Source organism: Neltuma alba, unplaced genomic scaffold (genome assembly GCF_004799145.2).
Source record: "Neltuma alba isolate B1F8T4 unplaced genomic scaffold, ASM479914v2 tig00011847_pilon, whole genome shotgun sequence".
In the NCBI taxonomy this organism is placed as follows: Eukaryota; Viridiplantae; Streptophyta; class Magnoliopsida; order Fabales; family Fabaceae; genus Neltuma; species Neltuma alba.
The window spans coordinates 25,988-48,342 of record NW_021636452.1 but is presented as its reverse complement, the minus strand read 5'-3'; the positions used below and the strand labels follow the sequence as shown (position 1 = coordinate 48,342).

Genomic DNA, 22,355 nt, shown 5'->3' with positions numbered 1-22,355 from the left:
AGCCTTTCCATATTTCCTTAGCCCTTAGTTTTAAATTCCTTAGGCCACTTTCTCTTCCTTGTGCCTTTTAAATCCCTAGGCACTGACTCATCTCTATAGCCTATTAACTTGTCATTGTATCAATGCCAACCTATCTTGCCTTAGGACTCTGCAGTCCTTGCTATCTCTTAATAATTTGGATAGCATCGGGAGAGGACTTATATCATTATATTCTCATTATCCTTCACTATCCTATATTACCCTGTTAAGCTCGAGAAGCATCTGTTTGCATATCACACTTCTGTTTTCTTAACTAGTTTCACTCTCCTTAAGGTAAGGTCTATCCCCTGCCTTACCTCAGCTGCTTCTCTCTATCCTCATGTTAGGATTTATCCTCGTGGGAGAATACATTGCTCGTACCAGAACAATTGTCTGCCCAACATTTCTAATACCATTGATAGAGGATATATCACTATCAACTATCAACTCCATCTGGGCTTTTTCTCTGTAATCTCTGTATCACTATCAACCTCATAAAACCATCTCTTTGAAGTTTCTAACTTAACCTTTGACCTGTCTCTAGCTTCTTCTTTTTTCTTCTCTTTTTGGACCTTTGAGACTTTACTAGAGCCTCTATCTTTGATTATACTTTAACCGTTGAAAACTTTTACTTTGCAGTTTAGTCCCTGAAACTGCTTTGACTTCCTTTCTCATCTTTGGGACCTATTCAGGCTATTTCTAGTACTTCTAAGCTCAAAAGTTAGGATGTTACATTGTCCAAGAAGCGAGGAGGGAAGGCCTTCTTACGGTCACCCTCTCCACTAATATTCACAGGACTTCAATGCTGCTCTGACGACGAGCTCTTCAGTCCACAATGCCTCCGTATTGCTTTGAAATGGGGTTACGGACAATAGTCATCGAACAGGAGGTGCAAGACTGAGTTTGCATCGTATATGTCTCCATGCTTTCTTTCTTTCCTTTTTTTTTTTTTTAAGTAGTATTAATATTAGCTTTGTCAGACTTGTTTTGTTCTGTTTTTATCTCTTGTTTTTTTCCCTTCATTTTATCATTAATATTTTTGCCTTCATTTGAAAAGAAAAAAACAACACTTGAAAGGACTTAGTAGAACCTCAAGCATTGTCTTGTTAAAGCAAAGTCGACGAAAAGCATGACGATCTTCTACTATGTTATTTGTTCATTAGTCATCAAACCTTTTCCATTTATTTCATTTTGCTATCTATGTGGAAAAATATCATACACAAAAATATCTAATTTAGTCACACAAAAAAATTTTTGGACACAAGTATCTTCTTATTGGAGACCTGTTTGAGACACTATTAGACATTGCCACTAGAAATTCAAATATTAATTCATTACATTGTGAAGAACTTGCCTCTTCCACAGTATCCGTTGGTTAAAAAAAAATCATTTTAAACGTTAAAATAATAGAGAAATGGTCAAACGAGGGTCATATTCGGTCGTTGTTTTCAATTACATGCAAGAAGAGGGTCAATATTGGAAACTAGAAATAAAATTACACAAAGCAAACTAGAACCATCACATTTTGTATCCCCATCAAATTAGAGCATAAAAATACCAAAAAGTGAGTGCCGACAAATTTGGTTTAAACTTGATCATAAATGCTAAATTACATGAAACTTCCATGAATTTATAACTACATGTAAATAACCTCATTAACCTTTCAAAAACTTATTTGTGTTATACACATGCAACCCTTTCAAACTTTTGAGTTACACACAGATAAACCTCTTAAAATTTAACACATTTACAAATAAATCAAGAAGATAACAAATAATATAGAAATTATCGGCAGCAATATAAAAATTCATTGAACTTTTTTTTTAATGACGTTTCAAATGTTAAAGATTATTTACATACAGTTTAAATTTTTATATAATTTAGTCACTTATTAAAGTAATGATCAGAAGTGTGTCACGGCAATGTGGCCTATCGTTCGATATGTTTCCAATAAATATTGAATAAAAAAAAAACTAGAATTAAATATCTAAACAGGTGTTATGGATGTACTTTCAATCAATCTGTTTCAAACGATCAAGTGCATAAGATGAGATGATAAACAAAATAAAACCACCAAGAAATAAACAGCCATGATGAATTCACATGAATTAAAATATGACACTAAGATCTTTTACTCCCAAAAAAAAATGAATTAAAATATGACATTAAGATCAATCTGCTGAAAATAGAACATACTTTCGTTTGTGATCGACTCATTCTAATTCAATTGGGAAACATGTTATGTCATACGGAGAAGCTTTACTCAATTTCATAGACAAATTAAAACCTCACCCCTTAAATTCAGGCCTCAATACAGCTTTTCCTCTCACAATATATCTCATAATATGGCTAGGACAAGCAAACTGTACACTTCTAATAAAGAGAGGACGTGGAAAGAAAGGAACAAAATTTGATACTATAAGAGGAGGAACGAAGCCACATTTGAATCTATGAAGAGCTTAAATCAAAGAAAAAGTTAAAAAGAAACAAATAAGTGGAAGTGATAGGATCACTAACACAGCGAAAGAAAATCCAAATTTTCATCAAAATTTAGTGCCGTAGAAACCATTCGGCCCCACGACTGGAACAGGTCGAGTTGCCGGAAGGGAAGGTTGCAAAACTGGAATGTGGTTTTGTAATGCGAAGGGCTGCTGCCCAGTTGCTAGGACAGGCGAGGGAACACAAAGCGGCATCACTTGACCCCCTGTGCCTCCTGCTTCAAAAATAGAACAATTAGAACAAAAGCGGATTTTATCTTTTCCAATAAGGATGCAAAAGTTGTACAAATGCGTTATTTTCTACATGTCTTGTCAATGTCATGGCCTCTAAATCTGAAAATTTTCCACGAGACTTGCAGACAATTAGATGAACTGCTACTTTCATATGCACAATACAAAAATGGGCGGGAAAATATTGGAAAAAGCCCCCAAAAAATAGTGACCTGCAATGGCATAAAGACGCAATCTAACAGGGGTAAGTAGCACAAAATTTGGAATCTCTTCAGCTATGAGTACAAAAGGAACATCACTTGATTATCAACATAAGCCAGCTATCTCGAGTGTCCAAGAGTTTTAGCCATTTTGAATCTTCTGCTTAATTAGTAGTAATATTCCAGATGTTGAACTAGGTGAATAACCCATGTAACAAAGGTTCAAACACACCCCCTTCATCCTCCTACCAACACACTACAACCTAGAAGATACCCACAATTCCGAAAGAAATTATACTTATGTCCTTCTTGCGGGAGCAGAATATTTAGTTTCACTAATCGGCAGCGTGATTAAAGTGTTTTGTAATAGCTGTATGAACCAGCCTTAAATTTTAAACATTTTTTCAAGTGATATGGTGGTTGAGGGTCATTTAACAGAAAAGATGAAGTTAATGATAATGAAAACGGCAATAAAGATACTGCAGTTAGATATTATTTGATTTAAAAGATATATTTTCCTAATTGAACAAAACCATGACGTTTTTACCTTGTTGCTTTGGAAATTGAACATGATTCATATTTAACACAGTGCGTGGTGAGACGGGTGAGATAGCCGTACCACCATGAACCAGATCCTTCAATCACAAAAATAAAAGTAGCACAGGATGATTAAATAATACAATCAAACAATTCTGAAGGAAAATTAATGTTTTAAGAAACTAGATGCTGGCCCCATCTCCATACGGACGCTATTCCTGCCCTTGGCTTCCTAGAGATTTTATATGATATATTGAATTGAATTATTGACATATGGAATGATGGAAAATGATAAAACTCTATAAACGATTCATATTTGTGTTTTAGCAGGGGAAGCACTCATTATCGATAATATTCTAATCCTTTTTGTAATTTCTCAATGTTTCTTTTTTTGTCCTCTTGACTTAACCTTAGCTTTGTTAATTAAATTGATGAAAGTTCCAACTGAAAAGGGTTATAGTTATCCAGCCATTCTTTCTTACATGAGTAACAGGATGGACATAGACAAACTGCCCTGAACGCCCAACCACAACCTGCAAATAGAAAGGGGGTATCTTGTTGATGGCCAATTGTTCAACAAATGAATATAGATGGTCTTGAGCAAAGGAATAAGCAGGACAAGTTAAAGTTAGATGGCAGATAAATTTTCTACTTACAGCAGGAGAGCTTGGTTGCATATAAGTTGGTTCAGAAAAAACAGGATTATAATGTGCAGCATATCTCAGTGGTTGTGTCCGATGTGTCAGTTGTTCAAAAATCTGAAGACAAATAAGGATGAAAAATAGAAACAATAAGTAACATATGATTTCTAACCGTACCAGCACTTGTGACACTAGACATGAAAAATAAACGCCCTTGCAGGCACATTTTGATGCACATAAACATTAACCAAAAAAAAAAAACAAAACATACAGGCTGGGTGAATTGAGAGCCACTGCCAGCTGTCACATTACTATACTGAGCCACTTTAACAGGCAAAGAAGGCCGAGACAAAAGAGTATTGAATCCAACTTCTGATTGAATAGCACCAATAGGTACAACGGAAGAGGAATTTGGTAAGTAAGCCATGTTTGCAACTGCTGGTACAGTTGGCCCAGTAGGAGTAACTGAAGTAGGATTTACAAAGGATGGAGAGAAAACTTTGGCAGCTGGGTTCAGCTTGAATTCCTAAAAGAATTTCAGAAACGAAACATAGTTAGGAGTTCATTGACAAGCCGCAAACAATTGTCATATTATTTTTAACAAGAAACTCTGTTGTGCTACTTTGTCCACTAAAGCTACAATCTTCAAAAAGGTTACTTAATTGGCTAAAAGATGTTGAAGTATCAAAATGAAAACAAGAAGGCAATGGATCATTTATCCAAGTGTCTCCAGAAATAGCATAAGTGAGAAAGTAGGTGATATAATGTAATTTGATTGATGATCTATTGGTTGATATGACAAGGAAATGCACTTGATACCTTTTGCACACATAATTAGACCTCGCATCTCCAACCTGGGGAGCCTTTCAACCAGCAGATGAAGGCAGAAATCATATTGACTTACTTACCTTAGCATTCTTCATTGATTCTGTACTACTTGGTACAGATTTTGGTGACATATTACGCGACCCTGAGACATGATCCGCAACTTTAGTGGTATCAGTAGCAGCAGAGTTGGCTAAATTAGACTTCTCAAGACGCTGATCATTAGCTTTGACAGATTCTGGAGCACAGTATGATCCATTCCCAGAAGGTTTCAACGTCATGTATGCTTGTCCATGATCAGCAAACTCTATTTGTCCAGGACATGCATCCACTGCAACATAAATAGCAAGGAGTTAAATAAGCAAGAAAAACAGAACTAAGAAAGCATTACGCTCATGTTCATTCTAGGACAAAAAAATTAAAATAATACAAGATACCATGCACCAGGCCTTTAATTACAGTTGGTACTGGCGAAAAAAACCAAAAAAAAAAAAAAAAAGAACAAAAGAAAAGAAAAGAAAATAGAGACACTTGCGCACATATAATTTATTGTGGAGAAAATTACCTTGAACTGTGACTTAATGCAATTCAATGTCTATAGTTTTGACCTAATTAAAATTCAGACCTTGAACTTTACATCAATGCAACTTAGCCTCTATAGCTTTAACTGTTTAATTCATTGGTCCCTAATATTTAAGGAATAACCTTAGTCCTTATAGTTTTATGATAGAATTGCTTTTGATGCTCAGATATGAAAAAGGAAACTTCAGGAGATACATGAAAAATGAAAACCACTTTCTGCTAGTCAGAACTTTGACTTGGAGATTCCTACTATTTTTGGTAAAGAAATAGAGAAGTTGGGTACCTAGAGGAAAACCACTTTCTGCTAGGCAGAACTTTGACTTGCGGATTCCTACTATTTTGGATAGAGAAATAGAGTAGGGTACCTATAGCGTTGTTGTAGTCAAAGTCTAGGAAAGGGTTAAGTTGGGGACTATGAGAGTCACTTTTTGGAGGATGGGGGATCTTTGAGACGTGAGTGTAGGGAGGACTGGGAATTAATTGTATGTCTGTGTTGAGTGTAGTCAAAATAAAGTTGAGTGTAGTCAAAAGTCCAGAGCCATTGTGTTGTGTGTCTGTGTTGTTTGTCATTAATTTGAAATCATTATTTTGATTATATGGTCTGTCTTAAATCATCATATCCCTTGTAATCTGATTTAGCTATGCAGTATAGTGTTATCAGTCTCGAGTTATTGTCCACTCTTTATTGTCTATTTCAAGTTTTAGTCTTGTTATCAGCTCTGTTTAAGAGAGGGTTCTATCATTTTATTTTCTAAAAATTAGGGACTAACATTTCAAATGGTTACAACTATAGGATTGAGTTGCACCAAGTCAGTTTAGAGACTGACTTTTAACTTGATCAAAACTATAAGGACTAAATGACTTTTAACTTGGTCAAAACTATAAGGACTAAATGATTATGTTCCCCTTTATTATATTCATGTCCAGTGATAAAAATTGAGAGATAAATTGAGAAAGCACTGAACCAAATTTTTTCCTCAGAAGAATCTCTCTCCCAATGTCAGGCTAGAAAAATAGCATGACATAAAAATTCCACCAAGGAACCCAGCATATTGTATACCATTGTACAGTACAAAATATACAAATGAATTTGTACATACTAAACAAAATATCCATCATCAGGAATAGCTACATATATTTTTATTGATGTTGTCTCAGATAATTTTACATCCAGTATGAATAATAAATATTCAACTCACTTTCAGGGCACAAAGAATGGCCTTGAACCTTTTCTACCTGCAGAAAATAATGACATTATGTAGGCAAAAATACAATGCATCAATGCTGTGGAAACAAGATATCCAGCATTGAAGTGTCAACAAGGTTGATGTTGACATACAATTTTGCCTTCAGCAAACTCAAACTTCTCTCTGCAATCACCAGTGTGCCTTTTCACCATGTCATCTCCATCCTGTCTGTTAATAAAACCAGTTGACACACATCCATCCAGGTACAAAAAGAAATAATCTCATGGATTAGTTGTCACTAAATTTTTAATAACAATTGTACCCACCAAAGTCAAATATTCATCAAAGTTGAATCTTAAAATCCATAGATAACATGAGTTTTATAAAAAGCCTAATGAAATATCACTTATCTAAAGTACTCTTCTAGTCCTTAATGTAAAACCTACTTAATTAATTTAATTAGATTAAGAAAGTTAGGTAAGTTAGTTAGTTATAAGAAATATGATATGTTTTTCCTAAAACACCATAATCATCTTTCTTAATATCCTTCCTCTCTCTCCTATTTGATTATAACTCCGCCTATGTGGTATAGTAGGTCCCAAGCCCGAATAAAGGAAAACTCTGTCGAATTCTATGAAGATGGATCAACAAAGTAATTGTGTTATTGCTAGGTCGTTGCCTGGAAGTAACATACTGTCTAACTCGAGTACAGTGAGAAGTGAGTTAGAGCCACTACATTATTGCCCGAATATAGTGTTAAATGGACAAGGGCTGCCGCAATCTTTTGGACGAAGGTGGATAAAAAAGTTAGTTCATGAGAGCAAGACTACATTTGGCAATTAGAATATTGGGACTTGGAATGAGAAATCTATGGAGGTAGTAAGAGTTATGAAGAACAGAAGGATTAACATCTTATGCCTCTAAGAAAGTAAATGGGTTGGAGGAGTTTCTAAGGAATTTGGAGAGTTTAAACTTTGATACACAGGAAAAATGAGTACAAGAAATGTCATTGGTATTATCATTGATGGAGCATGAAAGAAGAATATGGTGGAGGATAAAAGGACTGAAGACAGAATAATATCTTTAAGATTAATTGTTGAAAAGGATATTATCGATATCATTGGCGCCTATGCACCTTAGGTAGTGACAGTAGCACATCTTAAAGATAAGTTTTGAGAAGATATGGTGATGCAACACACACACACACACTCAGATTTAATGCAAACAGAGGTAATTTAGATGAAGGGAAAAGAAAAGTAAAGAGATTATGGGAGAGAGAAATGTAGAACAAAGACGGGAGAAGGAGTAGAGAGGGAGGAACAGAATCAAGGGGGAGAGAATAGAAGTTGAGGGAGAATAGAATAAAATTTAGGGAGGAAGTGAGAGAATCTAGAGAGAGAGAGAGAGATTTAGTAAACTCAAATTTTCATTCCATCCAACGTCTTCTTCTACATATGCTTCCTACTCTTCTTATTCATAAATCAAGATTTCCTTCTTTGTGAAGTAATCTTGATGACAACTTGATAGAAATAAAATCAAATTTGGCTTCCTCCACTAGAATGAAACTTGATAACAACTTCTTAACAAGATATAGAAGCAAAATCAAACTTGGCTTCCTCCACTAGAAGGAAACTTGATGACAACTTCTTAATAATAAAATATAGAAGCAAAATCCAAGTTAATTTTCTGTTGAACGCGGACCCAAGTATACATATGTGAGAAAGAAAGCCCAAAACCAAATGTAGCCCATTTTATAAGGGTGTGCGCGTGAGTTGCATGACGAGGGTAATTGTGGTATTATCTGACAGACGGTTAGGATGGGGAATGCATATATGGCTCTGTTAGTTGTATGGGAGGGGGGCACGGAAATTATGAGTGGATTGTGAGGAGAGTGGTGTTCTCGAATACACTAGGCTACGGGGTTCCCTGGTATTTGTATCCTCTCCATTAGGATTTTCCCTGTGGATCAGTTCCTATTTTGTTGAATGATACAGTAAATCTGGAGCAATTTCCATCAAAGGTATCAGAGCATCGCGAGTCCTACACACGACGGGACAATCAAATGGAAGACGTCACCTCCCATATAACTTCGAACGAATAAAAGGCAGAGCAATTATGTGATGAGGTAGCAATCCTCAAGACGATGATGTCAGAGGTTTTGACCGAGTTACGTTCGAGCAAACGCCCAGACGGTCAGAGCAATCAGAGCAATCAACCGGATGATTCCATCGAACCAAGTGGTTTAGCTATCTCGAAAGATGGCGGTTCGGAGCAGAAAATCAAGGTCGTTGAGATTGACGATAAGGACAGTAACGATGAATCATTTCCTTCATCTTACAGAAAACTCGATATGCCTCTGTTTTCAGAGGATGAACCAATGGGCTAGATTTTCAAAATCGAACGATATTTCAAGGTACACAAAGTACAGGAATGTGACAAGTTGGACGCTGCAGTTTTGTGTTTTGAAGGACGGGCCCTGAACTGGTTCCAGTGGAAGGAGGCTCGATCACCGATGGCCAACTGGAAAGAACTAAAGCGGGACCTGATTCTCCGTTTCCATCCATCACATTATGGGAACACCTATGAGATGTTAATGGCCCTCTTTGATATGGTCTACTTGAGACTACAGCCTTATCGCCATAAATCATTGGCTCGGAAACCCAACGAGAAACTGAGTCCTCGATTCTTTGGTCCATATCCTATTGTCGAACGTGTGGGTTCTATGGCCTATCGCTTGCAACTGCCGGCCGAAGCACAGATACATCCTGTTTTTCACATCTTGCAGCTCAAGAAGTCCCTTGCGTCCTCAGTGGTTCCTCAGCCCATGCCGACATCTTTGACCAACGACCTGGAACTTCAGGTTTACCCAGTTGCTGTCCTGAAGCACCATCGTCTTACCGATGGTCAGATTGAGTTACTTATTCGGTGGGCCAACCTCTCGGACAGCGATAGTACTTGGGAATCATATGATGAAATCCAGCAACAGTTTCTCGATTTCCGCCTTGAGGACAAGGCTAACCTTCATGGGGGGGTATTGTTGAATGCGGACCCAAGTATACATATGTGAGAAAGAAAGCCCAAAACCAAATGTAGCCCATTTTATAAGGGTGTGTGCGTGAGTTGCATGACGAGCGTAATTGTGGTATTATCTGACAGACAGTTAGGATGGGGAATGCATATATGACTCCGTTAGTTGTATGGGAGGGGGGCACGGAAATTATGAGTGGATTGTGAGGAGAGTGGTGTTCTCGAATACACCAGGCTACGGGGTTCCCTGGTGGTTGTATCCTCTCCATTAGGATTTTCCCTGTGGATCAGTTCCTATTTTGCTGAATAATACAGTAAATCTGGAGCAATTTCCATCATTTTCTTTACTGGAAGGGAAGTTAATGACAACTTGGTAATACTTAACCATTGAGAAAAGCCAACTTACATAGAAATAATGAATTTGAAACTTTCTTCTAATATAGGTATTCTTATGTTCTATCATTTCTTCTCCGTTTGAAGGAACTCTCCTCCAAAGAGTAAGTTGATGATATAACTCCAATGGAACACAAAGCAGGAAATTCCTCCAAGTGGCATCTACTTCGGAAATCCTTACCAGCAAATAAGGCAGTGAAAAATGAGATATTGCAGAGAGTGAGCATTATGATTGTGTCAATTTGGAAAACCTTTCCAATGAACAAGGTAATTATAGAGGCTTTCATCAAATGGAAAAACAATATATGCTCTTCCATAACCACAACTTCTTTAGGACAATGACTAGCATGATTATCATGAATTTGAAGAATAGGAGTGTAATGTGCAAGAGAAATATGATGAATTTGGACACCCATCTTGTCAAGATTTCCAACATGATGAATATCTACAACTTGTGACTCAATGTCTTTGGCCATCAATCCAAAATCTTGAATCAATTCAGAACTTTTGCTTTCACATTTCATAGAAATTTCTTCCAATTTAGCCTCATTCTCTTCTTTTATTAATAACTTCTTTGTTAGCTTCATTGATAACATTTAGAAAGCCTTTCCAACAAGCAAGATATTCAAAGAGAGACTTGTTAGATGATGAGACAACCTTAGGTAATGCAACCTGTATTAAAAGGGATGCATGCTAAAGTTGACATTTGATGCTCAAAATGTGGGATGGTGACACTTTCATTGGTGTGATAGCAACAACCTGATCATTGCTTGGAGGATCTTTCTTGTGATTGAAAAAAAGATGAGAGTCATTATTGAAGTGTTCATGGAAGCCTATTGTGAGGAAGATGCTAGTAGCTACATTGAATTATAATGACTGGGCTCCTATCACTTCTAGATGCGAGAAAGGAGCTTCTACCTTTGTTGACTCCTTTGATGCCTTTTTGTCTATTGGATAATATCCTGTCACTGTACTGTCAATAGTCTTCACTAGTTGTCGATGGACATTCTTCGAGGCATCCCATCAATGATTCCATTCATCCTGTTCTTAATTCCATCTTTGTCGAATACAATCCATCATAGCCATGAATTGCTCTTTCCACGAGTCATCGTTGCTTTGCTCATCAACTTCTTCCTCATGTTGATAATAATTAGCATATCCATCATAGTGATGGGTGGCATACTCATGACAATGATCTACATATTCATTCCGAGGACAATTAGAATAATGATCTCCATTGTCATATTCATATCGGCCACAATTACCATACTCATATCAATGATATTGATTCTCCTTATGCTATGCTATTAACTGAGAAACTTGTCACACAATTGGTTCCAATAATGAACTAGGACATACTTCTCTTTTAACTTTGCCTTCATTTCTAACCGTTCAATGTTTCTTTCTACATTCTGCTAGTACTTTCTTGCAAACCCTACAAGCTTCATCTTTGTAAATCAAACTCTTTGAGCATCATTCATGTCATACCACTTAAAGTCGTCTTCCGTACTTGCTAACTAGTCTAGGAAGGCACTAGGATTTAGTCTTCAAATTCTAGGGTGTCCTTAGCCGACCTTTTAAAGTTTCCGTGACCATTCCTAAAGGTTGGTTCATATAACCTGTAACGATGCTCCATCAAGTCTTGATCATACCAAGTGTCACCCGCATCCTCAAACTAATTGTGATTAATAAACTTACAAGGAAGTAGTCTACTAGGCTCATAATCATTGATTCCAAGAGCATGACCACTCTTAGGTTGATCATGGATATATGATTGCTCATAATTACAACTTGACCTATTATATTCCTTGGTCTTTCTAAAACTCTTGTTGCTTTCTCTTTTCGACGCCTATTTATGATTTTCTCAAGCCTACCATCCATTGTCCCTTTACATGAGTCATAATATAGATTCAAGAGCAAAGGGTTTAAACTTTACCAAAAATGAAGCTTCTAGTTGATGATCCCCTAAGACAGACTAGAACAGAGAAAACCTTGCAAAACAACTCTAGAAACGCAAAAAATCAGGACTATAGATGTTTTTGCATGGCGGCATGTGGAAACAGAGTAGCGGAGCCTGTGGTAGGCCAGATTTTCCCTTGTGAACGTGGTAATGGTGGTGGTTTTTGGGGTTAGTGACTAGAAATAGGGGTTTCGGGTTGCGTACCATGAAACACAGTGTATGGAGTCTCTAGTAAGCGTGCTTTAGGGTTTTCCGGCAACAAAAGCAGCCTTGGAGCATTCTAAGCCTTGCAATAAAACCAAACTGATGCAAGACACCCACACACACTCAACTTTTATGCAAATAGAGGTGATTTAGGTGAAGGAAATAGAAAAGTAGAGAGATTACAAGGGAGGGAGATGTAGAACAAAGAAGGAAGAGGAAGAAATAGAGAGTGAGGAACAAAATCAAGGGGAAGAGAATAGAAATTGAGGGAGAATAGAACAAAATTTAGGGAGGGAAGGAGAATCTAAATTCATAAACTCAAATTTTCATTCCATCCAACGTCTTCTTCTACATATGCTTCCTACCCTTCTTATTCACAAATCAAGATTTCCTTCTTTATGAAGTAATCTTGATAACAACTTGCTATTAGAAGTAAAATCAAATTTGGCTTTCTCCACTAGAAAAAAACCTAATGAAAACTTCCTAGTAAGATATAGAAGCAAAATCAAACTTCCTCCACTAGAAGGAAACTTAATGACAACTTTCTAATAAAATATAAAAGCAAAATCCAAGTTGATTTCTTTTACTAGCCGGAAACTTAATGACAACTTGCTAAAACTTAACCACTAAGAAAAGCCAACTTGCATAGAAATAATAAGAATTAATTAATCCGCAAGTCCTTATAGTTTCAACGAATTTTGAATCAAGTCCCCATAGTTTTTTTACTTTTTATTAGGTCCTTATACTTTTACCTTTTTTTAATTAGGTCTTTGTATTTATTTTTCTTTTAATTAATTCCTTATAATTTCACTAAATTTTTAATCAAGTCCATGTAGTTTTAATTTTTATTTATTAATTAAATATAAGCTTAATTAAATAAATTAATACTGAAATATAAAATATTAATAATTAAATTAAATTAATAATTATGTAATAAAAAGGTAATAGAATTAATTAATTCAGGAAAATTTTTTAGAACAATTAATTTTTTTGCTGAAAAAATTAAAATCATTATAATAATTCAATATCTTTAGAATATTATTGTTTATAAACTAATATTAAATAATATATACTATTTTATGTTTATATAATAGTACTATTAGAATTTATAAAATAAAGAATAAAAATTCAGGGACTTAATTAAAAATAAGGTGAACTTATAAGGACTTGATAAAAAGAAAAATAAATATAAGGACCTAATTAAAAATAGGTGAAAGTATAAGGACCTGATAAAAAAAAACTATAAGAACCTAATTCAAAATTAGTTGAAACTATAAGGAGCTGTGGATTAATTATCTCAAATAATAAATTTAAAATTTTCTTCTAATATAGGTATTCTTATATTCTATCATATAGAGGGGTTGGTTCAAAGCATGCCACTTGAAGAAAAGATTTTTATTGATGGGGATTTTAATGGACATGTCTGCAAGAAGACAGGACAATTTATTGGGGCTTTGCTAGTTTTGGTTTTGAGGAGCTTAACAAAGGAGGACAATCTATTTTTGACTTTTCTCTTGCGTACAATCTCAAGATCACAGATTGATTTATTTCTGGTTAAAAAACCAAACAGAAGACCTTGTACTAATTGTAAAGTGATCACTGGGGATGGGTGACTGCCCAACAAAAGTATCATTAAGTGGTTAACCCCAGAGTTAGGTGGTGGCAGTTAAAATATTCTTTTGGGGAAATGGATCTAGGAGTTGCAAGGAAATACTAACATCATGTGAGAGGAGATGGCTAGGAGATGGCTAAAGCAATTTTGGAAGAATTCAAAGGTCGTGATCAAAGAGATGAGACTTGGCGGTGGGATAAGATTGTATAAAAAAAAGTCAAACAAAAAAGAAATTGTTTTAAGGTCATACATTTGTGCAATAATGCAGAAAACTAGAAAAAGTATTGTGTGGCTAAAAAAGAGATGAAGAGAGCAGTGAGTAAAACATGTTCTAAAGTGTATGAAGAGTTTTATAAGAGTTAGGAACAAAGGTGGGGAAAAGAAATATTTACAAGATTACAAGCAAAAAAGAGGCAAAAGAGATATTTGAACCAAGTGTGAGATGTATAAAGGACGAAGAAGGTAAAGTTCTAGTTACTGATGGAGATATTAACGATAGATGAGATACTCACTTTTACAAGTTGTTTAATCACAGAAGTAGAGCCGGGAAAACGGGCCGAGCCCGTTGGGCCGGTCCGTTTAGGCCCTGAAATTATGAGGGCCGGGCTTGATATTTTTCTTTTAAAATGAGAAATAAACCCTGGAGGGCCGAGGGCTTAAAAGGGCCGGCCCTCCAGGGCTGAAATTTTAAAAATACCCCAATTTACTAGGCCCGGCCCTTAAGCTACAGGGCCAGGGCCGACCTGCGGGCTTTTTACAACGACCCGCGGGCTCACATCAATCCGGGCCGGCCCTGATTCCCAGCTCTACACGGAAGTGAATGTGCGACTCAGAACTTGGAGGACTTGTTAATTAGCAAAGAGGATCGGAATTTGGCTTTTTACAACGACTCACCAAGTGCCCCAGATTGATGTGAGCCCTTCGGCAATTACCATCCATAGACTAAACGGTCAAAACTATCTACAATGAGCTGCCAGCAAAGGCAAATTCGGACATCTCAATGGAGCAATGAAGCAGCTATCGAGCACTGACCCTACTTACACCAAATAGGAAGCCGAGGATTTCATGATTCAATCCTAGCTAGTGAACTCGATGATACCCAAGATCAGTGTAAGTTTTTTGCTATTCCAATCAGCCAAAGACGTGTAGGATGCAACTTGAGACCTGTTTGCTTCAATCAAGAACCGGGCAACCATTCGAAATTGAGGAACGACTAGACAACCTTAGATAGGGCACCTTGAATGTGACTGAATATTGGACTAATCTAAATGTCATATGGCAACAGTAGGACCTCTATCATTCACACAAATGGTCCTGTCTTACAAATGCCAAACTATATAACAAGATCAAGGAAGAGCAAAGGATCTATAAGTTCCTCCTGGGGCTCCAAACCCTATATAAGCTAGGGGCCAGATCATGAGCCTTGAGGTTCTTCTATATTTGAGAGAGGTGTTCTTCACGATCAAACATGAGGAAAGCAGGAAGAAATTGCCAAATTCTCTTCCTTTAGTTCCAAGGGAAACAGAAAATAGCGCCATTTCAGCTGAAGGCGCTCAAGGCCCTAACACTAAAAATAGGAAGAATGGTTAATGGTGAGAACATTGCTAGAAATCAGGTCACACAAAAGATGTTTGTTGGAAACTCCATGGAAAACTAGCAAACATAAAAGGAAAGGGCAGACCAAATGCAAAAGTTCTTGCTGCAGATGTTACAACTAAGGAGGAGTTGAAGCTTACAAGAGAAGAGCTAGAGATACTCCAAGAAATTCTAGATAAGCACACTACTCCTGACCAACAAATATCTTCTGGTAACATTGCATACACAGGTAATGCAATTCTAGCACTTAAAACTAGTGTACATCATAAGAACATGTCGATAGTTAATTCAATAGCCACCGACCATATTACTGGGAATGTGAATTTGATTAGAATTCGAAATCATGTCTTTTTCCAATGTTTATTAAAGTGGCAAATGGTAAATACCTTAGAGTTCAGGGGATTGGTAAAGCATGCTTATTTGGAAATATCATTTTGAGAAAATGATAGAGTCAACACTTTTGCTCAGACCTATAAAAGGAAAGTCTAGGGACACTAGCGCTAGAGGGATGACAGTTAGGGTGGCTGTAGACGTTGATGTTTCGTTAGGTACTTTTTGTATTGTTCGCTGCTGCTTATATTAGGACCAGCTTTCTTTTGTGGGGGTACGAGGTTTTTCTTTTGATGCGGGTTATACCTGTTGGGACTGGTTCTCGCGGGAGGCCAGTAGGACCTTGCTCCGGCTTGGTTAGTTATTTGCATATTCAGTTATCTATTGTGAGGGAATAGGATTTTTGAACTGAATCACCGCTGGAACATTTGTAGCTCTGATTCAGATATTTTGATTTAATACCAAAAATCTCAACATTTCCCTTTTACTTGCTTGCGTATCTTTTATATTTCGATTTGTTACTGGTGTTCTCTGGGAAAAACCTATCAGAAAAGTGTTATATGCGCCATATTTAAAATGTAGTCTTGTGTCTGTTAGCAAGGCCACTCAATCTCATGAACAATACCATGTTGAATAAAAATTTATCTTTGATTCCTTATGAGTTTTGTCAATCATCAAAACATACCAAAGCACTTATCGGTCACACCCACATATGTATTCTCAACCTTTCTCATTGATACATAGTGACATTTGGGGGCCTGCCCGTATCCCTAACATCTCACATGCAAAATGGTTCGTTACACTAATTGACAATCACACACGAGTTACCTGGGTCTCTCTCTTGAAAGATAAATCTGATTTAACCAACAACTTTATTAACTTTCACAAAATGATCCAAAATCAATTCAATGCCTCAATCAAAGTCCTTCGCAGTAACAATGGAACAGAACACGAGTTCTACACCCCAGACCTACCTAAAAGAGCACGGTATCATCCATCAAACCAGTTGTGTCAACACATCTCAACAAAATGGAACAGCTGAAAGGAAAAACAGACACCTTCTCGAAATAACCCAAACCATTATGCTTACACACAATGTCCCTAAAACCTACTAGGGAGAAGCAATTCTTACAGCAGCTTACCCATTAAATCGACTGCCATCCAAAACCCTTGACTACCAAACTCCTATTTAGCTTCTATCTAAAGCCTACCCTATAAACCACATGTTAATCTGAAATGCCAACAGGGAAGTTAAGAATGCTCCACAGTATTGCAATATATAACAATCCATCAACTTCAGTTAACTTGATGCATGTGTATCCATGTGAATGGACTTAATGTAAGGTTACCTTGATTGATTAACGGGCACTTTATCATCCTTTAGGGACCCTTTTGGTTTCTCTGCTTTAAAAGCAGTATGCTCAGCTGCCTCTTCATCATCACCAGTCATATTTCCATTAACACCATCTGTGGGAAGCATTACACCCTACACAAACACGTTTACATTAAATCCATAGTTAAATTCTACATGTATGGCCTTAGGCACATACATTAGAAAATGAATGGTGAGAAACTAAAATGGCTAACCTTGGCAACAACTTGCACAAGGTCACCTGATTGGATTACTAGAGTATCTATTAACCCCTCCTTTCCAACATTTGCGTCACCTTTTCCCTTCTTGGTCATCCTTGCTTTCTTCAAAATGATACCTGAACGTCATGGGAAGAAGAACAATGCTGTCAAGTAGTTCGACATTCCAATTTATTAGAACGTCAGATCAGATCTTTCTAAGCATCATTTTAATGTGTCTATCTATAATATGTAAATATTAAAATATGAGATTAGACCCCCATGTTTTTGAGTTTCCACCAGAAAACGAAACTTCTTGTACACAACTATCTGCATGGGACCCAATAATAAAACCCCAGATCCAATGGTAGAAGCACCCATATAAAATAAAGTATTGTAGTTGAATTCTAAATTCAATTCCTTTCTTTATATCATTTAGCAATCGCAAGTCAGAGAAAGTGCAGCACAAACCAACTTTATGTCGCCAATCAGATCACTCCCACATTTGATGTAAAAACCAAAATCTATCTACGCATGATCCCGCAGTCATGTTTCAGTAAACAGACTACGGCACAGGAAAAAGCTAAGAAAATAGGCAAAAGAAAACAAGCAACACAAAATATATGACACATATGATAGTAAACAGGCACACGCAGGATCATTGGAATTTCCCATTCCATTAAAACCGATATAAGCTTCCAACAAAATATCAATTCAAAGGAGTTTCCACAGCGAAAAAATTGGAAAAAAAATTAATAAGTAGAAAATTCGATGGTGTTCCTAAAACAAAAACTCACCATAATCCTTGTCAACAGAAGCAGTGTGGAAAATTCCAGAATAGACAGAACCATCCTTAACGTACACATCGACAGGAAGGCCAATGATGCACAATGTGGCAAATAACAAAGCCTCACACAGTGAAGAAGAGGAAGAAGAGTCATCTGAGAACAATTTTCTTCTGCAACCCATCTCTGTGTATTTGATAGTCTCCAGATCTGTGCCCTCTAGAAGTCTCTGTTATGCAATCATAATAAATAAATAACAGAATAACACAATGGGTGGTTATAGGAGTGAGGCATATGAGAGGTAGTTAAAAGTATGGTTATCTACAAATAGATATTAAGCAACCATTTGTATGGCAGATGATAACATGATATGAATTAGCGCATTGCCCCATTCCTCTTTCTCTTCTTGTCTCCTCTCTTCCTCTCTATCTTTCTTTTTCCCCACTGCTCTATCTTTCCATCTTATTCTCCTCCTTTCTCCGTCTTTTTCTCTCAACAGAATTATGATTCTATATCAGTTTCCTTGCAATGCGTGAAGAGATCTGAACAATAAATGAAGCATAGCACCAAACATATTACTTGTGTTTGGATTGAGGTCAGTCAAAATGGATTGGGCGAAATTGAAATGCAAACTTGATTTTAGATAAAATTAATTTTATTATAATGAGACTTGTGCTTAGATGTTTTTTCAGAATTGACTTTAAGGAAATAAAGATGTTTGGATGGTTTTTAATCATAAAAACTTTTGGATGTGTGATTATTAGAAATTATATGAATTTTATAACACTTCATGACTAATTAAACTACATAGCATATATAATTTGATCTATTTAATAAATATATATAAATTACAAATAGGAAAATTTCCAATATAAAGAAGTTAATCATGAATTTTTGATAGTACGTGACAACTTGTCTTGCATATACTTTATAATTTGATCTCATATTGAATGAAGAACACAATCTATCTCTAACGATGAATTCTTATCAACATGATCTTCATCCTTAGGCTCAATTACATTTTTATCTTCACAACTCATATTGATTGTGTTTTCTGTCACCACTCATCTAGAGCATCTACCGTATTCTTTTTATAGTTCCATCCTAAACCTATTTCATGACCAAAAAATCTTATCCCGTGCTGGCTGATAGGGCCAGGAAGAATTTAGAGTGAAAAAGAGAAGAATAGGGTGGAAGAGAACAGGAGAAACAGGAAGAGGGGGAAGGTGGGAATCTCTAGAATCAGAATCTGAAACTCAAGAGAAGGAAGAGAGCTAAGTTGTCTGAATAATACTTGTCATATCATAATTGTCTGATCGTACAATACTTAAACAACCAACACAAATAACTAACTGCATAACTGTCTAGAACTCCCTAATAATTACTAATAACTTAAAATAAGACAACACACATAAAACTGAAACATAAACCGACATTAACTACCCTTAGTCCTTACATTCTTCCTAGAATATACTAACATTGGACGCTGGACCCTATCACTTACCATTCCTTTTTGAGGTTGCCCCACTTGGTTTTTCAATTGTCTTGGGCTTTGACAGTTTTCTCATTGAATGTAGATTGTATAGCTTTCCGAGCATTTTTTGTAAAGGTAGCACCACTTTGTTTAAATCCTCATTTTTAGCATAAGTTGATAAAAATCATACTAGCCTTCCTATCTCATGTAGCCTTTGATTTGTTACTCATTACGTCATACCAAAATTATATGTGACAACCAGTGTGTATAACCAACAAAACACAAGCCAAACCATAAGCACAACTTTTTAATTCATAACTTCAAGCACCCACAAAAATTAGTTATAACTTAGTGTACAAAAATGTTACATGAAGGGACAAGTAGGTACAGTGAGCAGTAGATCCAAAACACAATTTCTGTACCCAACAAGTGGAATCTCATATACCACCAAAGCAAAAGAGAGAAGGTAAAAAAAACAAACAAGACAGACCTCAAAATGATCATGGCAACATCACAACTGATAACATGCAAAGGTATTTCAGCAAGAATAAGAATGATGCATGGATGAAATGTCATAGATGGTGACAGAATGCTTTAGCTTGTAAGAATAACTTTTTTCGCATGTGCCTATCAAAAATAAGATTAAATTTTTCCTTTTTGGGTGGGGGAGGGGGTTGGGGTATAGCATAGTCAAAATGCAGCCCCTCTCTTTGAGAAGATAACAAATCAATTTTTGTTAGCGCCACTACTGTTGGGATGTTGGGCCCAAAACCCAAGGTTAATAATCTAGGTTTCTTCCCAGCCATCACCCTAGTTTGAATTCTGATTAGTATCCCCGATTTTTAGTGATTTTATATTTATTACTTTTTCCTATTTGAGATCCCAAGGATCTCAGCTAATCACTCTGATATGGAATGATCTTTCCTCTTACTTGTATATATTTAAACAGCATTACCCTATGAATAAAATGCACAATTTCTACGTTTTCTTCAAATTTAAATACTTTTCAGCTATGCAGACAACATGCAGTAGAGCAAAAGAAAGGAAATTTAATATATTTTCATATAAGGCTTAAGGGTGTTCCAGACTTGTAGCAAGTTAAATGGTATAACCTGCTTTTGTTGATATTTACATAAATGCAAAGGCAATAAATTTGGCATTGTCATTTACACAGTAACAAGAAGCCATAATTCTTTGGTCATTCTTGTAACTGTCATGTGATCGGTTGTAAAAGGTAACTCCTTGGTGTCTTGCAATATGAAAGTTTCTTCACCAAAAGTCAGCCCAATAACAAGTTTAAAATCAATACAATAGACCTTTGCTTTTTCAAAATGTAATACCTTTCCGTTTTCCTATGACAAATTTGTAGTTTTCTTTTGTTGCCATATAACAGAACATGGGTAGTATGTAATCTACTCAAAACAAAATCTCTCACATAAGGAGATTCTTCGCACAAGAATCAAACCAAGATTTATCAAGGAATATACTGTCTCCTTTTATTTACTAAATTAACAAAATCCTTCTTAGAAGAATCAATTAATCAAACACATGACCTTTCCCCAGGGCTACTGCGGTGTCCTCCTCTCCTATTGAACTAACAAAATCAATTTCTTAGTTGCATTAATTATTAAGTTATATGATCTCTACCTGAATTATTAAGTTATATGACATAATTAAATATTAATTATTGACTTGTCCATATTGGCGTCATTCCCCCCGGGGGGGGGGGAACAACTGCTGTGGTATTCACCAATTAATCAATATATGTTCCAGTCATCTATATATTCAGTTTACAAAATCGGTTTCCTTGATCATCAAGAACAAAGCAAGAAGCGCCTTCAACATACTCTTAACTGAAAAGGGTAACAGGCAAAGAAAGGCATATATATTATAACATATTTTCATTTAAGCGTGTGCACGAGTGCGCCTTCAACCCAAGAAAACTACTATGAATTCTGAAAATATATAAATAAATCTAACAGCACAAAGAAGAATGTCAGCCTTCCTTTGGGTTCAGCATGCACATCCAATGGATACAAACATCCAAATTAAAAAACAGGGGGGAAAAGACGAGACCAGGTGAGCAGATTGAACCTGACGACGAGACAGCGAACCAGGGGAGCAGCAAAATAAGATAGAAATGCAGATCGAAGCGAGTGAGCAGCACAAGAAGAGACGAAGAAGGAAGGCTGACGGATTGCACGAAAGAAGAGCCGGAAAAGAGACTCCGGACACCGCAGCGAAAGAGGGAACGCCAGATCGGAGATACGTGATGACGTGACGTGGGGTGGTTAAGAGCGTCGGTGAGTTAATAAAAAGCAAGTTCCACCATACAATTACGGTAAGAGATATAAATGCCAACTTGTTTTATTGGGCTCACGGGGAAGATTATATGTGAATTAAAAGTGGATTACCTTCCTTCACTTTAAAAAAAAAAAAAGATGAAAGTGGATTACCTTTTTTTTTAGGAAAAATAGCAAATAAAAATCCCCTAATATGTAAAATTGCTAAATGGCTTCCTCAATATGAAAAATGGCTTCAAGAGACTTGCTCCTATATTGCAAATATAAAATAATGGTGAAATGTCTAAAATGCCCTTCTTTTTTTCTCTTTCTTCCTCTTCAGATCTCCTTCCCTTTCCCTTTTCTTTTCCTCTCTCTCTTCGTCCTCTCTTTCCTCTTGATCT

General features: G+C 36.3%; 1 protein-coding gene across 4 annotated transcripts; it reads right to left on the bottom strand.

Annotated features, from left to right (window-relative positions):
- Window positions 1-2,214: 2,214 nt before the first annotated feature.
- Window positions 2,215-21,965, bottom strand: LOC114718400 (uncharacterized). Of its 4 annotated transcripts, none has more exons than XM_028903691.1 (12): window positions 21,746-21,965; window positions 18,208-18,424; window positions 17,429-17,550; window positions 17,191-17,327; window positions 6,872-6,947; window positions 6,732-6,768; window positions 5,034-5,281; window positions 4,397-4,651; window positions 4,141-4,242; window positions 3,967-4,017; window positions 3,495-3,582; window positions 2,215-2,731 (listed from the first exon to the last, which is right to left on the bottom strand). In XM_028903691.1, exons 2-12 carry the CDS (start codon window positions 18,377-18,379, stop codon window positions 2,562-2,564), a joined length of 1,458 nt encoding a protein of 485 aa, XP_028759524.1. In that variant the 5' UTR covers window positions 18,380-18,424; window positions 21,746-21,965; the 3' UTR covers window positions 2,215-2,561. The 4 variants fall into 4 exon arrangements, with proteins under 4 accessions (XP_028759524.1, XP_028759523.1, XP_028759526.1 ...); XM_028903690.1 differs by lacking the exon at window positions 21,746-21,965 and adding an exon at window positions 19,700-19,735; XM_028903692.1 differs by lacking the exons at window positions 2,215-2,731; window positions 21,746-21,965 and adding exons at window positions 2,831-2,959; window positions 19,700-19,735.
- Window positions 21,966-22,355: the final 390 nt, after the last annotated feature.